This window comes from Delphinus delphis, chromosome 4 (genome assembly GCF_949987515.2).
Source record: "Delphinus delphis chromosome 4, mDelDel1.2, whole genome shotgun sequence".
NCBI lineage: Eukaryota > Metazoa > Chordata > Mammalia > Artiodactyla > Delphinidae > Delphinus > Delphinus delphis.
The window spans coordinates 12,816,240-12,832,810 of NC_082686.1; the positions used below are offsets into that span (position 1 = coordinate 12,816,240).

The following is a 16,571-nucleotide window of genomic DNA, read 5'->3' on the forward strand; positions in this document are numbered from 1 at the left end:
CTTCTGGGGACAGCCAGGTATCCACTGTCTCCTTGCTCAGAGACGTTTGGGGCGGAAGAAGGTCACCAGTGCTGAATGAGAAGAAATGAAGGACCATCCCCACTCCTCTCTGGCACAGGCTGGCTGCCGGTGGAAGGGAAGGCAGGCTTTGCAAATGCTCAAAGGCTGTGGCCTCTGTTCGGGATCAGTGGGCTGGGAGGACTAGCCCTGGGGTGGCCACATTAGTGGTTTCTGGCCGCACCTGCACCAGCCAACAGTTGAAGACTCCAGGCTGCAGTGTAACCTGTCTCCGAACTGACCTCTATCCAACCTGTGCTGATTCTTCTTCTTTTGCCAGTTCTGCTCACCACCAAGGGGTCCCCGCCAAGTGCCAGGGCCCAGACCCCAGTGGAGACAGCCCCCGGGGGGCTCCAAGCTACACACGGTCAGACAACGCTGGGGTCCACAGAACACGTACAGAGGGACGGCACAGACACAGACCCAGAGATGCATCTTTGGTTCCATCCTCGGCAAAAGGTGTGAAAACAGAACATGGACTCAAAGCCTGCGTGAGGAACGCTGCTGTCCTCAAAGAAGATACGATACTGTATTTTGAACGTGATGCCCTCCAGACGAGCCTCTCACAGCCCACGGCACACTGGCTGAATTCTAAATCACGCCTGTTTCCTTCAGCAGCTTGAAAACCGCATTGCACAGAGCTAATGGCGCCTTCCGAGTACCTCCATCTCCAACCTCAATTCTCTTCTCTCTTTCCAACTATGTGTTACACTTTCCAGCAGGATCAGGGCTCTGTTGATCCGATGGGAAGAACACACGGCCGGCTATGATCTCGCCCCTGCTGCAGGCCAGCGTAGGCCACCAGCCGCTCAAAACATCACCCGGGTGAGCTTCGATGCCCTCCATGCTTATCCTCCCGTGAGAACAGGAGTTTGGTGAAATCAATTCTCATCTCTCCATCCAGGTTTTTAAAAATCATGTTGTTTCGGTCTAATGACATCACATAAAGAAAAGTCATCTTCGGAGAAGAGAATTCAACCATTAGCAAGTTTCAACCAAAAGAGAAAAGAAATCTGTCAAGACCTCGCTTGTCCCCATCGGCCCTTTCCTTTCACTGGCATCCCCACTGTTCGGATCGGTCTTTGACCAGATGCCCCTTTTTGCTCAGAGGGGACGGTGCTGGTTTCGGAGGTTCCTGCCTGTCCTCCCCAGGGGTTCATGGGACTGGGCGCTCCAGGTCGCCAACTCTTGCCACCCCTGCAGGGATCCACCTCTATGAAAAGAGGGGAAACCGTGCCTGGGTGAACCAGTTCGTGACGCCGCCATCTGACTGCTGAAAAGAGGACAGTCCGTTGAGAGGCGCACACAGAGCACGAAGTGGAGAAACAGCTCAGAAGGGTCTGTCATCTGAGTGGCCCAGAGCCCGATGCTGGCTTCTCACCCCCAGCGCAGTTGAGGGAGGTGGGTGGAGCGTTCGTGAGTGGGTGGGAGGAAGGAGGCCGTGCATGACTGGAGCTGGATGCACGGGCAGGCAACCCTCCTGGGGGATCCCAGCATCTCCAGGGGGCCCTACTCGGGACTGGGCTGTACGGGCTCTTGGGTCTGTGGGTTTCAGCTGTGGGGACATCGCATGTCAGGAGGAGGTGAGACCGTGAAGGATGCTCTGTGAGAGGCCTTTGAGTCTTCATGCCCTGACAGATGTATGGAGCTGCTCCATTGCTTTCCTTAGAAATGCCAAGAACCCCACTGCTTGCCCAGGTTAACACTGGCCTTTGACCCCGTCAGCCACGTCGAAGGAGAGGCTCACGGGGGCCAGGGGCTGCAGCGGGGGCATGCTGGCCTCCAGGGGCCTGTCTGCAGAGGGCTGCAGGCTCTGATGCCGCTTCCTTAACATCTGTCCGATGCCCATCATGGGGAACCTGCCTCGGCTTTTCACACAGTTCGGGCTCCCCAGGGGCTGTGTGGTGCTGTTGCCGGGCCCCGGGGCTGGGGGACACATGCCCTCCTCTTTGGGGGGGCTGTTCTTATCTTCGTGGGCAAAGGAGACCAGAGTGGGGTGCAAAGGGGTTTGGAGAGGTGACGGGCTTCCGGGCAGCAGGACGGGAGAGAGCGTCCGCTCACCGGGATTCCCTCGAGCCAGGCCTCCAGGGGAGCTCAGAATCCTATAGTGATGGGACGGGGACAGCAGTTCCGTCTGGTCATCACGATCCACAGACTCAAAGGAGCGCACCATATCCAGCATCGGGGGGTCTTCCTTGGCAGGGATGCCAGCGCTCCCAGGCCCCTGCTGAGGGGCCTCTGGTTTCTTGACAATCCTGGGTGTCCTGGGGGGTGGCACAGGGATGAACTCCATGGAGGAGGAAGCCACGCAATTGGAGTCCGAGGTTTTGCGAAAAATATTGCGGCAGCCGAAGGAATCTGCACACCAAGAAAGCAAAGGAAACATGAAGACGGCCGCACGAACAGTGCCAATGGCCCACTCCCGCCTGCTCTGACCTCCAGCTCCACTGAGACAGTGTGTTATCCAGGGAGGTCAGATGGAACCATGAAGTGAGTGTGCTCAGCATCCCATCCTCCCCATGGGGAATCAGACGGTCTTCCTAGAATGGAGGAGACAGAAGGCTGGTGATGGGAGGCCTCCTGGATTCTGATTTGCCTCATGGCTCCAGCTTAACATCTGTTCTCCTGTCGGTTGCTTAAAATTCCGGACCCTGCCGAAGAGCCTTTGAATGACAAGGTCCACGGCTCAACAGAACGACCACAAAACTGGGGAAGCACACGGATACCAGCTCTCTGAGGACTTGCAAATTTGGTCCTCAGATAATCAAAGCTGGAAGGAGGGTTTCCCTCGTGACTTTTTAAAAAAAAAAGATGGTAAAAATTACATAACATGAATTTTAAAGTGTTTATTTATTACTTAACCACTTTTAAGTGTACAGTTCAGTAGTGTTCAGTACATCCACACTGCTGTGAAATAGAACACTTCACCTTGCAAATCTAACAGTGGTTGCCAGGGGCAACCGGTCTATGAATCTGACTACTCTACGTCCCTTGTATAAGTGGAATACACAGTATTTGTCCTTTTGTGAGCGCCTTGTTTCACTGAGCACGATGTCCGCAAGGTTCCTCCGTGTCAGCATAGCACGGGTCAGAACTCCCTTCCTTTTTAAGGCTCCCTCGTGTTTTTTGGTCTCACCGGAGCCTCACCTAATTCTGAACAGGGGTGAAACACCCTTCCTCTGTATATTTAAGGCAACCAGCTGACCCCCACGGTTTCCATTTCAAGTTGGCACAGACTAGAATCCAGGTTTGCAGACTCTGCCAGAAAAGAAAGGGAAAACCTCCACGAGTTTGGAGGTGAGGGAAGTAAAGCCAAGTTCCTGTGGAACAGGCCCTGTCTTAGCTGCCTTTTCCTACCATCATATTTTATAGGCCCCGTCGGGGCTCAGAGGCAGGAGCAAGCTGCCGCCCCCGGCAGTGATTTCGGGGACAGCCCAGGGCACTGGGAATCCTCTTCACCTTACACAAATAAATACACAGCTCCTGAAATAAACCTCCTCCTCGGGCCAGCACAGATGCCCGAGATTCACTGGCAGAGAGAAGGAAAATTTCATCGATGGCTAACGTCTCCAGTGTTCCAGCTGGCATGTGAGGTCCCTGTCCCTCCGAAATGGCTGCGTGCTCCCAACTTGTAGCCCGGCTTCTCCCTCCGTGCCGTCCTGCTTCCTTCACTTCCCAGAGGTGCAAATCCTGGGAGGACGCCCCTCACACTGGCCCTACTGATCCCCAGCTCAGAGTCAGCCCCGGGGCATACAGCCTGACACTGCATTGTCCCTGCAAGAAGGGCATAGTCACCAGCCCCGACCCTCGAGCGTGACTGCCGGCTCGTCTTCATCCCATCCTGCCCGGCAGGCAGTAGGCTACACTGGTCAGGAGAGAAACTTCTAGAGCCAGGTTGCATGGTTGGAAATCTGGGTGCCGTCACTCACCAGCTCTCTGACTTTGGACAACTCTCTGGGCTATTTCCTCATCTCTAGAAATGGGGGCGAGAATGATTTCCCTGGGTTGAGGCAAGAGTTGAAACACTGCCTACCACACAGTGAGTGGTCAGTGCTAGCAATTATATAGGCTCCGGGGTGCTTCTCAGCAACAGGCTCTCAAATCCCAGGAAAATGCAAAGAAACAGAGGACAGTTGGTCCAGAAAAGTATCAAGAAACGCACTCCATCTCTGGGGCTGCAAAGTTACCCCCAAATATGCAGCCCTGACCTAGATTTTCCTTGGGGAATCCACAGGACGCCACTGCCAAGGGTCCTAACGGGATTTGCTGCCTGTTCCCAAGCCAGAAAGGAGGATCCCCCAAGGAGGGACAAGCACAGTCCCTCCAGTGGGGTCCCTACCTTCCTGAAACCTGCAGAATGAAACTGAACTAAATGGAGGTGTTCTCCTCTGGGTGAGAACTGGTCTCAGAGCCAAATGGACCGCGCTGCTTGGTGCTGTTTGAATCTCTCTGATAATTTCCTGCTTGCCCAGGGAACCACTGGTTGATCTCAGACAGCCAGGGCCCTCCTGGAACCTCAGTCTCTTCGTATTTAAAACAGAGAGATCGAAGACCGGACTCCACAATCTCTCCCATCCGCCGTCTGTAAGGAGAACCTCTCCCCTACCCCCCAGTTGGCCTCAGGATGCTCCCCGGCTCCCTGTGCCCGCCTCCCGGCTCTCAGTGTGTGTTAAGCCTCCCTTCTGCATCGCTGGATGCTTGCCCCAGAGGAAGGAGACCCGTATCGATCAGTTATCTCACGTGCTGGCTGATGAACGAGGCAGAGTAGCCCACACGCGGATCTCATTCGAGCCACCCGATAGCTCTGATGGGTAGATTTCCTCACAAGTGAGGGAACCAATTAAGATCCTCAGAGGGGAGGGAACTTGGGCCGCAACCAACTATAGAGCTGGGTTTGAGCACCCTACCTCCACCCCAAAGCCCACATCACTGCCTCTCAGGGTGCACTTTTCTGGTGAAGGCTCCCACAAGAGCACGCCCCCATCACGGCTCCCGCGCCAAGATCTCTGCCCATCCAGTACTGAACACCCATTCCTGGCTCCATGATACCATGCACCCCAAGCTCTGCTCCCGCAATGCCACGCACCCTATCTGCTCCTGCAAAACCATTCCTCCGATCTCTGCTCCTTCATCCTGATCTCTACTCCCGTAATACCTTACACCCTGATCTCTGCTCCCACAATCCCGTGCACCCCATCTCTGCTTCCTCAAATCCTGCCCACACCGGTGGACAACACCAGGCAGTCTGGACTTGCTTATTCTCAGGTTGCCTTGCACGCATTAATCCTGCTTTCCCACGGGCACGAGAGGTGTGTCTGTCCCAGGGGCCTACACAGCCACCAGCATGGGGTACACAGCGGCCACGCAGCTGAACACAAATGGCCTGGAGAGCCCCCCCAGCCGACCCACCTTTGTCGGGGAAGCCAGGCTTGGCGGCCTTCCGGTCCTTCAGCAGGGCCCTGGTGCTCTGAATCTGCGTGATGAGCGAGGCTGAGGGCTGTTTGTGCGATGGCAGGCTCTTATCCAACTTCTTGGAAAACGGCCGATGAAGAAAATCCCCTCTTTTCTCTTGTTCTTTGGGCTTTTTATCCTTCCAATCAGAAGCAACATAGGTACTCAGACACACACAAGAATACACAATGGAGTCCCTCTCTGAAGAGTTATCGAATAGAGTTAAGAAACGCCAGTTTTCCAAAACGCTAGGCTCTCAGCTACGTGTTGAACAATGGAAGCGCTGAGGCCCAGTGGATGCTCCAGGGAACCTCCCTCCCTCCGCCTGGGCCACAGCAGCCTTCGGTGGTCCCCAGGTCCCTGCCTTATGCCGTCTTGATGTGTTCCAACAAGGGCAAGGTCATCCCTGGGCAGTCCATTATTCTAGAACAAGCTGAACAAACAGGCAAAGCAGATGAGGACTCCCGGAAACCTGCTGCCTTATTTATAGCAGAGCCCTACGATTCTGCCCACAGTAGTGGTTTTGCAAAGGCAGTTCTACAAAGGCAACGCAACTGCTTCCTCAGTGCTTGTGTGTTCAGTCAAGCCAGGAGGTGGACGAGCAGCCCACGGAGCCCTGAGCCCGTCTAGGTGAGCTTCTGACCCCTTTACCCGCTCTGGGCACGCGGGCTCTTACTTGCGTACTTAAATCGGCACGATGCAACCACTTGTGCTGTCAGTCTTGCCTTTATTTAACTCAATTATAATCCCTCTGCTAGGAGTGAATTTGACTGTTTTATATATCTTCCACCCCACAGCCTCGGGCATGAAGCCAGGCACAGAGAGAAAGCTTAATAAATAGTTATTGAAATATTAAAAAGCAAAAACAAAAAAGCCAGTGGAAACGGAACTGAATTAAAATTAATTGGGTTCAAGCTTCTGGGAAGGGTGATGCTGCGAAGAGGAAGCTTTTTTCTGGCCCTAAAGATTACGTTTGATGTTTACTGTTAAACAGGCAACTGAAACTGGACCTCACCACAAGGGAGGGGGGGAAAAAGAGACCGATTTTCACATTTCTTGCCTTAAAACCTTAAGAGCATTTGCAATTCAAGAGAGCTCATCTATTTTTCATTGATGTTGTTGAAAAGCTTCTCAAGGAAACATCCCCTTGCACTCAGGTAGCCTTTTCTAATGAGGATTTTCAGAGCCTTTACGAACTGGGGTTCATTATGTCCAGGTTTTGAGTGGGAAAGAACGACTGGGAAGAGATGGAAAGTGGGGATGCCCAGCACCGCCTTGAGCGTCACCATGAGGACGATAGCTCCCCGGGGCTTACGCCTTGCACCTGGGGAGGAGTGAAGTGGGATGAAAGCAGAGGTGAAACTTCTGCAAACACCCTCCCCAGCTTCTGGGCAGCCACTGCCACCTTTACTGAGGATGCCTGGAATGCAAGACCCTATTCTAAGAGCACGACCCAGGATGAGGCAAATACTGTTATCCCCTCTTGCAGAGGAGCCTGCAGTGGTGAAGAATTCTCTCAGAATATACCCAGACAAAACTATAATTCAGAAAGAGACATGCACCCCTATGTTCATAGCAGCACTATGCACAATAGCCAAGACATGGAGACGACCTAAATATCTGACAGAGGAATGGATAAAGAAGATGTGGTCCATATATGCAACGGAATACTACTCAGCCATAAAAAAGAACGAACCGTGCCATTTGCAGCAACGTGGAGGCACCTAGAGATGATCATACTAAGTGAAGTGAGTCAGAAAGAGAAAGACAGATAGCATATGATATCACTTATATGTAGAATCTAAAATATGGCACAAATGAACCTCCCTACGAAACAGAAACAGACTCACGGACGTAGAGATCAGACCGGTGGTTGCCGAGGCGGGGGTGGGAGGTGGGGAGGGAGAGGGATGGCCTGGGATTTGGGGCTGGCAGGTGCAAACTATTACATTTAGAACGGGTAAACAACAAGGTCCTACTGTATAGGACACAAAAATAGATTCAATATCCTGTGATACACCATAATGGAAAAGAATATTTAAAAAAAGAATGTCAGGCTTCCCTGGTGGTGCAGTGGTTAAGAATCCGCCTGCCAATGCAGGGGACACGGGTTCGAGCCCTGGTCCGGGAGGATCCCACATGCTGTGGAGCAACTGGGCCCGTGCACCACAGCTGCTGAGCCTGTGCTCTAGAGCCTGTGTGCCACAACTACTGAAGCCCACACGCCTAGAGCCCGTGCTTCGCAATGGGAGAAGCCACCACAATGAGAAACCTGCGCACCGCAGCGAGGACCCAACACAGACAAAAATAAAATAAATAAATAACTAAATTTATAAAAGAAAAAGAAAAGAATGTCTACATGTGTATAACTGAGTCACATTCCTGTAAGGCAGAGACTGGCACAACATCGTAAATCAACTATACTTCAATTAAAAAAAAAAAAAAGAATTCATCCAGGAGCCGGACGGCAACTCAGTTGTTCACAGTCCTCCGTGAAAGTCGGTGTTCTTAACCCTTGACTCCACACTGCCCTCCAGAAGCCTGGGGCAGGGCCAGGCGTTTCCAGTGGCATAGAGAAAGGCTGGGCACAGCAACTGCAGGATCAGGGACCACGCTGTAGTCCCAGGGCTCCGGGTCGGCATCTGGAATGCTACAGAGGAGGCCGTGGGCAGGACACTACGGAGGGGGGAAGGGGGCATCTGCTCCAGGCCAAGGCTAAACACAATTCTCCACTGCCCCCCTCTCCCCATTTCTATCAAACACCAACAGGCCCCCGTCTCTACGGCAAAGGAGAGTGAGCTTTCATGCTCCCCAGCCTCCCCCAAAAATCAAAGGGCCTGTCCTGAAAAGTCTGGCAGAATTCCATCCTTTTGCTCTGTTCTATCTCTGTTTTTATGAGAAAACTCATAAGTTCTACCTGATAACACCTTAAACAGGAAAAAAGAAATCAAACACGCTTTCGTGATACATTGTAAAACAAGAGTATTTGGAAGAAAAAACGAAACTGGAGTCCCCCCCTGCCCCCGCCCCCAGCCCCTTTTTAAGGATTTTTTTAAGAATGATGAGCACGCCTTCCTCTGGGCTGCCCTGCGTTCCCTACGCTCAGACGGCTTCCTGACGACGGCTTCCTGGGTCCGGCTCAGCCCTTTTCTAACTCTCCGTGGGTTCTCAAAGCTAAAGGTTCCAGATGCAAACTTTCGGGGGCCCAATATCACCACCCAGATAGAGTTCATCGGGATAACCCGCTGGGTCAGTCAGTCCCGGTGGAAGGGTCACCAGCCCCCAGGAAACAAGTTTGTTTACAAGCAGCCATCCTCATGCCTTCCAAACACAGGTTACAGATGCAACTGATTATCCAATTCTACCTTTTCATTTGCATGGCCTATTTTCTCCAAAAGAGATTTCCCAGGGAGCAGGACGCTAAATTGCCTTATGTAACAGAAACAGATCTTCAGGAGGACTAATTACGCTCCCCCTTTGACATGCCTGCACCCATTCCTGCGCACCCCACCCAGCAACGCTGGCTGCCTTCGGGTCTCTTTGGTTTCCCTTTGATTCTCACGGGAGGGCGGTGCGCCCCTCCCCCGCGTGCGCCGAAGGTTGGGCCGTGGAGCTGAAGCTTCAGGGGTCTTCTCTGCCCCCTCACGCCCGGTCCGCACCCCCAAGGCAGATCCAAGAGGAGGCCACAAGCAAACCCCGCACAAAACAGCTTCTTGTTTTCTTTCAACCACACATGTGCGTGGACATTTACAAAGCTGGACACTTTGAAAATGTGACCCCTTAAAGGATTATCTACCCAAGACTCTTTGGATGTCGTGGATTGTTTGATGGAGGAGAGGGAGAAACCAGTGAGTGAGGATCCACTGGGCTACGGGAGGGAGGTGTCTGCAGGCTCGGCAGCCGGGCCGGGGGGTATGGGGGAGCCAGTCCTCAGCTTCTGAGATCTGAGCTCCAGGGCGCGGGTCCCCTTAGACTCTTCCCTGCGACTCCAGGCTCCTGGCTCCAAAGAGCCGAAGCCCTCCCCCTGCCTTTCCCGTTTTGCTCCTGAAGGTATGGCCAGGTGACCTTCAGCAAGTCATTTCCCCTTGAGGGACGGGCCTCCCCATCTATAACCAAAAGGGCGGGTCCTTCCTAAGCTCTTCGGTTATATAAATGAACCCCACATCTCGCCTGCTTCACTGTCTGAAAGGCAAAGGCATTCATTCAACAAGGACAGATGCGGCCACGCCTCCTGGGCCCACCCCCTCAGCCCCGCACCCCCGAGGCTGCAGGAGGAAGTGCTGCCCAGCCGGGCCACCTGCCCCTCACGCGGTGCAGAACTGACCACAGGGTGTCAGTGATGGCACAGCGGAGGGGCCAGGGGACTGGGGGCGAGCTACAGCTGTCCTCTTTGAGGAGCCTTCAAGTCCACTCAGCTTGGGCTTTCTGGAGCCTGGTGTCCCCTTGATGATGAGACAACCTCACCTGGATGTTTGGAACAACAGAACCAGGTGCGGATCGTGGACACCTGGGATGGCCCAGGGGCCCAGGTGTTGTCTGCTGGATGATTTTGGCTCCTTGCGGCCCATCCCATAAGGGAAAGCCACAGAGGCCTGATTTCGCCATAGGAAACAACCAACTGAGTTGAGAAAAAAGAGGGCTTGGTTCATAAATTAGGCCACTGAGCCGGGAAGCCCTGGACTGTTGTAAACCCCACTTCTTTTTTTTTTTTAAATAGAGGATGATGTTGAATAAGTATGTCCTCATTAATTAATTAATCTATTTATTTATTTATTTTTGGCTGTGTTGGGTCTTCGTTTCTGTGTGAGGGCTTTCTCTAGTTGCGGCGAGCGGGGACCACTCTTCATCGCAGCGCACGGGCCTCTCACTATCACGGCCTCTCTTGTTGCGGAGCACAGGCTCCAGACACGCAGGCTCAGTAATTGTGGCTCACGGGCCTAGTTGCTCCGCGGTATGTGGGATCTTCCTAGACCAGGGCTCGAACCTGTGTCCCCTGCATTGGCAGTCAGATTCTCAACCACTGCGCCAAACCCCACTTCTTTACAGGTAGAAACACGAACGCATAGCCAAGAGTGTAGTTTTAGCAAGACAATAAAAAAAATGGTCAACTACGCATAGACAGCACTGATCTGATCTGAGGGATTCTGACAAATCCACTTACAACAGGATTCTGCATGGTGGAATTCAGGACAGGATGGAGGTGTGCAAGGTCCAGAGCCCTGGGCAGAGATCTGCCAACCTTCAGGGTCATAGGTGATGGTTACTTTCATGTGTCAAGTTGGCTAGGCCAGGGTACCCCGTGTCTAGTCAAACACCAGTCTAGGTGCTACGGTGAAGGTATATGGTAGACGTGACTGACATTTACATTGGTAGGCTTTGAGTAAAGCAGATTAGCCTCTACAGTCTGGGTGGGCCTCGTGTAATCAGTTAAAGGCCTTAAGAGAAAAAGACTGAGGTGTCCTGAGGAAGAAGGGATTCTGCCTCCAGGAGACATGGGGATGAAGCTGAAACATCAGCCCTTCCCTGGGTGTCCAAGCATCACACACACACACACACACACACACACACACACACACACACACACACACACTATTGGTTCTGTTTCTCTGGAGAACTCTGAGTAATCCAACATAACCCCCCAAGTTCTTACCTGCACAGCGTGAAATTCGAGGTCTCTTGTCCAGGTGCCCAGGGAGGCCTGTAAAAAGCAGCATTTTTCAACAATTCAAGAAGCTTCACTTGCTGTTTATTTCCTAAGCTCTACCCCCTCCCACTTGCAGCTCCGGTTGAGGATTCTCCATTTCAAAGTTTATAGACGAGAAGCCAAACTGTCGTGGAAGCAGGCAGCAGATGTCCTAACGCCTGCCCTGGATAGATTTTCTAGGCAACATTTTTATTAAAGTCTAGGACACATAACACAAGGGTGCTCTGACGATGAGTAAGGAGTTCAATATGTTGCCTCAAACAGCAAAACCACATCGCAATGGCACCCTGATCAAGACACAGAACCCAGCCGGCACCTGGAAGTCCCTCGTTCCCAGCATCCTCTCCCTGTCCCCAAAGGTAACCACTGTTCTGATTGCTAACAATTCAGCTTGACCTGATTCCATACTTGATTTTAAAAATTTGTACACGGGCTTCCCTGGTGGCACAGTGGTTGAGAGTCCGCCTGCCGATGCAGGGTACACGGGTTCGTGCCCCGGTCCGGGAGGATCCCACATGCCGCGGAGCGGCTGGGCCCGTGAGCCATGGCCTCTGAGCCTGCGCGTCCGGAGCCTGTGCTCCGCAACGGGAGAGGCCACAACAGTGAGAGGCCCGCGTACCGCAAAAAAAAAGAAAAAAAAAATTTGTACAGATTTTAAAATGACACAAAGAAAAATCATTGTAATATTTTACCTTTAAACTTACAGTCCCCGTTATGGGTTTAATTTTATTCCCCCCACATTGATATGTTGGAGTCCTAACCCCCCAGACCTCAGAATGTGGCCTTACTTGAAGACAGGGTCAGGACAGGCCCATCACATCCTCTTTGAAGCTTGGGGGAGGGGGGAGTATGAAAGTTTGCTCTCCTTTGCCTTTGAGAAGAAGGAGTGTTGGTGTTACCTTGACAGAAGTAAGTAAGTTAAGATGAGGTCATCAGGGTGCGTTCTAGTGCAATGTCACTGGTATTCTAATAGAAAGGGGGAAATTGGTCACACACACACACACACACACACACACACACACACACACACAGAACGCCATGTGAAGATGAAAGCGGAGATCGAGGTGATGTTTTTACAAGCTAAAGAATGCCAGAGATTGCCAGGAGCCACCAGAAGCTAGGAGGCGTGAAAGATTCTCCCTCACAACCCTCGGAGGGAACCAATCCTGCAGACACCTCGACCTTGGGTTTCTGGCCTCCAGAACTGGGAGACAATACACTTCTGTTGTTTAAGCCACTCAGTTTGTGCGACTTGGTTATGGCGGCCCTAGCAAACGAATACAGTCCCTCCACACCCCTGCACAACTTTTCTTCCAAAACTGCAGTGTTACTTTGACACTCCAGAGAAGCCCTCCAGTCCTAACTTACATTTTGCTACAAATTAGCATTATTCTTCAAGACTAAACAAACTTGGCTCCTGGCTCTCCACAGCTTTAATAAGCCAGTTTAGAGATGATGACTGCTCTGCGACGACCCCCATGGTCCCCCAGGGCCTCTGTCTTAGGAAAAGGAATCTCTGGGGCACATGCCTAAGGTGAGACAAGTGTCCCGCTTTTCCAGACATAATCTCTGCCTGTTACAGGAAGAAGAGGGGAAGAAAGTGGTAAAGTCATAAAATGACGGCACTGTAGTCCCAAGAGGGAAGCTCTTTCCACTTAATTCAGCTCCTCCGTCTCCTTGGAGAAAAAGAACCAGGATCGAGAAGAAGAGACCATCACGTGCCCTCAGTGCCCGGACACGGCCGCGGAGCCGCTCCCCAGCCGGCTTGTGTACAACCTTGAACTTCATTCCACGGTTCCTGCTCACAACACCTCCCGCCCCTGCCACTTGGCCGCTTCTCCTCCTGGACCAGCTGATGGTAACTGGGAAGAACCCCACAGAGGCTCTGAGTGGGCTTTACCTGGAAAATCTGGCTTCTTTCAGACTTTCTCACCACTTTTTCTAACTGGCCCCATTCCACTTTCTAGGTTCCAACAGAGAGAGGAGTTGCATCATCTAGTCAGAGCCTGTAATTTAATTAGCACAAGGATCGCTGCAGTTTGGAGAAAACAAGTGGATCACAGAAAATTGAAATGCTGTCTTCCCATTAGCGTTCCTATTGAAACCCTAACCATTAAATATTTCGACAAATGTTTTAAAATGCTTACTATGTGTTTTCCGGGCCAAATGAAATAATCAGCTGAGAATAATAATCTGGATGAAAAAAAGAGGCCCCTTTCCCATCGCGGTTCTGACACTTAACACACAAGCAGGGCAGGGTACTAGGGCAACCAAGGACATGGGCGTCAGCCACGTGGCTTAGAGCTGCCTAGGCACACACATAGCTGCATGCGGTACGTCTAAGTTTGTGTTATTACCTGAGGCCCTAAACAGTCAAACCAAGAGGCAGGGGAGCCTAACAGTGAATTCACCCCAGCCGAGGTGCCCACCCTCCCTGCAAGTGACTGTAAGAGGTCCCTCCCTGCCACAGGGCATGGCCATCAGGTGATGATAATTCGACTTGCACGCTATGGTGCAGGGGGTCCCCTACTTTAATCAAGCTAGGTGTCCCACCTGGAAGGTTCGACCTTCCCCAGATGCTGGCCCAATTCTATTTTCTGAGACTAGAGCCAAGGTCCACTTGATTATTTCGTCTGTTCATCTAGCAAATATTTATTGAGCCTCTACTGGGTGCCAGGCATTGTGTAGGCTCTAGGGACACCGTGAGGAGCAAAAGTGACACCGTCCCTGCTCTTAAGGAACTCACAGTCCGGAGTGGGGAAGACATGATAATCAAATAATCCCTGAACAAACAGAACCCTGCCAATGCGACAAGCCCCAGGAAGCAGAACGTGTGTGACCGTGTGTACTGGAGGGATGCAACCCAATGGCAGAGGTCAGAGGACGGCAGGGGTCCACGAGGACGTGAGCTGAAGTGGGAGCTGAAGATACACATTAACTCAGCAGAGAGGGGTGGGGAGAACATTCTGGAAGAGAGAACAGGGTGTGGCCAGCCCTGGCAGCCAAGAGAGCACAGAGTCTCAAGGCCCACAGGACTGAGCATGAAGCAAGAAGCAGGGCTGTGTGCGGGGCCTGGGAGACAAGGCTGGAGTTGCTGGCAAAGCCAGTTCAATCCGCGGCGTGGTGGCCACGTCACAGAGTTTGCCTTCCAGGTTAAGGAAGCCTTTGAAGGTTTCAAGCGGGGAAGTGACACGGTCTGATTTGAGTGTGAATCGCTCGCTCTGGCCGGTGTGTGGACGGAGCGCCAGGTAGTCACGGGGAAGGAGCGGGACCAGTTAGGAAGGAGGCTGCAGCTGAGGTCCACGCAAGAGGTGATGGTGGCGAGGATGGGTCGGATGGAGAGTGGAGGGGTTGGAGAGTTTCAGGAGTCAAACCAGCAGAACTTGGCGACAGACTGGCTCTCGGGGTGAGGGAAAGGAATACAAAGGTCTTCCAGGTTTCTGCCCTGTACTGAGGGTGGGGATGCCATTTGCAGACAGAAAATAGGGGCCAGGGGTGGGGGGAGATGGGCGAGGAGAGGTGGGGTTGGTTCCAGGCCTGCTGGATTTGAGACACCTTCATTCACGCCACAGAAGGTTCAGTAAGCAACTGGCCGGAGGGGTGTGGAGCTCAGGGGAGTCTGGCCCTACACCATCTCTGCTCTCCCTCTCCCAGCCCTAGAAGCCATGCTCCCCGCCCAGCCCCAGTCCGCACCCCCCTGCTGCCCCTCCAAAAGCTTATCTCCGTCCTCAGCATGCTGGTGCCTCACAGCTAGTCGCAGAGGAAGGAGGCCTGCAGCCTGGGGTCAAGGCCAGGGCCCACCCTGGCTGCTCTGAATGCATGCCCTCCCCCCCCATCACTGGAGTTCCTTCCTCTGCCTCCCAGCCCGCCTGCTCCCTAGCCCCTCTTCACCGCCAGCGGCAGCGACGGAGAGATCTCTGTTCACGGTCCTCACTCCCCCAATCCACGCAATCTCCTTTCTGCCTTCTCCACCTCCTCCAGGACGAGAAACCGCTCAGCTGTCACCACTGGCTGCTTTATACTTGACCTTTCCCATGTCCTCCCTGGCATCCCTCCCTCCTGGGTCTCCGGCTGCCCCGTTATCTTCGCTGGCTTCTCTGTCATCAGCGTCTCTTTTTCTCTGCCTCCTTAAATGGTACCATCCCCCAGGCTGTGTAGATTGACCAGCCCCGCCCTCCTCCTGCAGCTACCCCAGCCGACCCCCGCCTCGATGCTCAGGGGTGGCCGCATTCACACGTGGTGCCGGCAGTTCAGCAGCCCCGTCACCGGCGTCACTGGGCTGGCCTGGGCCGTGTCCCACTTGCTTTCTGCTGCCGCCGTGGAGCGCAGCCCGGCTCGTTCCATATTCCACGGAAATGCAGAGAAGACAGGCGGGCCCCACTGCACAAAACAGCAAATGAGGAGTCCTGGTGGCGGGACCCTTATCCTGTGCTCCAGGCCTTGGATCTCGAGTTCCCAGGCACAGTCTCTTAACAAGCATGTATTTGGGGTCCAAATTTGGGGCGATATGATACCAGTTTTTACTCTGAAATCAAAGCATCTTGGTATTTTCTCTCAGGTACGTTCCAGGTAGCGTCAAGTCAGCAGGGACAGCTGACTGGAAAGGACTGTTCCAGATACTTTTTCCTGTTCGTCACTGTACTTTGTTCTCCTGATGCCAAGTGTTACATGCACTTATATTTTTCAGCACCTTGTTTTTAACCTCTTGGAGATCTGACAGCGGATTCCACTGGGAACCATCCAGGGAGCTTTAAAAATTACTGACCCCCGATCTCGTTGGAGATCGAGAATGGATCGATGGAATCAGTCTGAGGTACGGCCTGGGCATCCAGATGTTAAAATGCTCCTCAGGGATTCCACTATGTGGCCACAGCTGAGAACCACAGTCTAGAGACTGAACGATGGTGGCCCCGCTGTAAACCATGTCTCAAAGGCTCAGTTAAGTCAGTATTTGTCTTTGGCTACTTCTGTGTCTACAATCATGGGTTTCCTTTCCCCGCTTCCCCCCGGAATGGAAATCCACTCTTCCTAAGAGATCCTGGGGTTTGCTCTGGGGGCCACTCACCTCATAGGGCTCCTTGGTGGGCCTGCACTTTTCTATCTGGTAGAGCTGGGTCTTGTAACAGACGCTGTCCTGGATGTCGGATTTCTACCAGAGGAGAAGAGAAAAAAAGGCTGGCTTAACTCACAGGAAATAGAAATGTCCATTAAGCATTCATTAATTTTTAAACCAGCGCTTGGCTGAGAAAAGGCAGAAAGGGGTTGGCAAGGCACTTAATTGCAGTGCAAAGCCTCATCCAAGGACGAAGTGTGGGGAGAGCTCGGCACCCAGCATCAGGTGACCTACTTCTGTTCCTGG

The 16,571-nt window shown here is 52.8% G+C and overlaps 1 protein-coding gene across 1 annotated transcript in view; it reads right to left on the minus strand.

Annotated features, from left to right (window-relative positions):
* Window positions 1–1,016: 1,016 nt before the first annotated feature.
* Window positions 1,017–16,571, minus strand: part of HUNK (hormonally up-regulated Neu-associated kinase) — a 112,658-nt gene continuing 97,103 nt past the window's right edge. Inside the window, exons 9-12 of the mRNA XM_060010045.1 lie at window positions 16,278–16,361; window positions 11,159–11,206; window positions 5,467–5,647; window positions 1,017–2,415 (exon numbers count right to left, since the gene is read on the minus strand). Coding sequence (XP_059866028.1) covers window positions 1,757–2,415; window positions 5,467–5,647; window positions 11,159–11,206; window positions 16,278–16,361 — 972 coding nt within the window. The 3' untranslated portion in view covers window positions 1,017–1,756. The remainder of the gene's footprint in view (window positions 2,416–5,466; window positions 5,648–11,158; window positions 11,207–16,277; window positions 16,362–16,571) is intronic.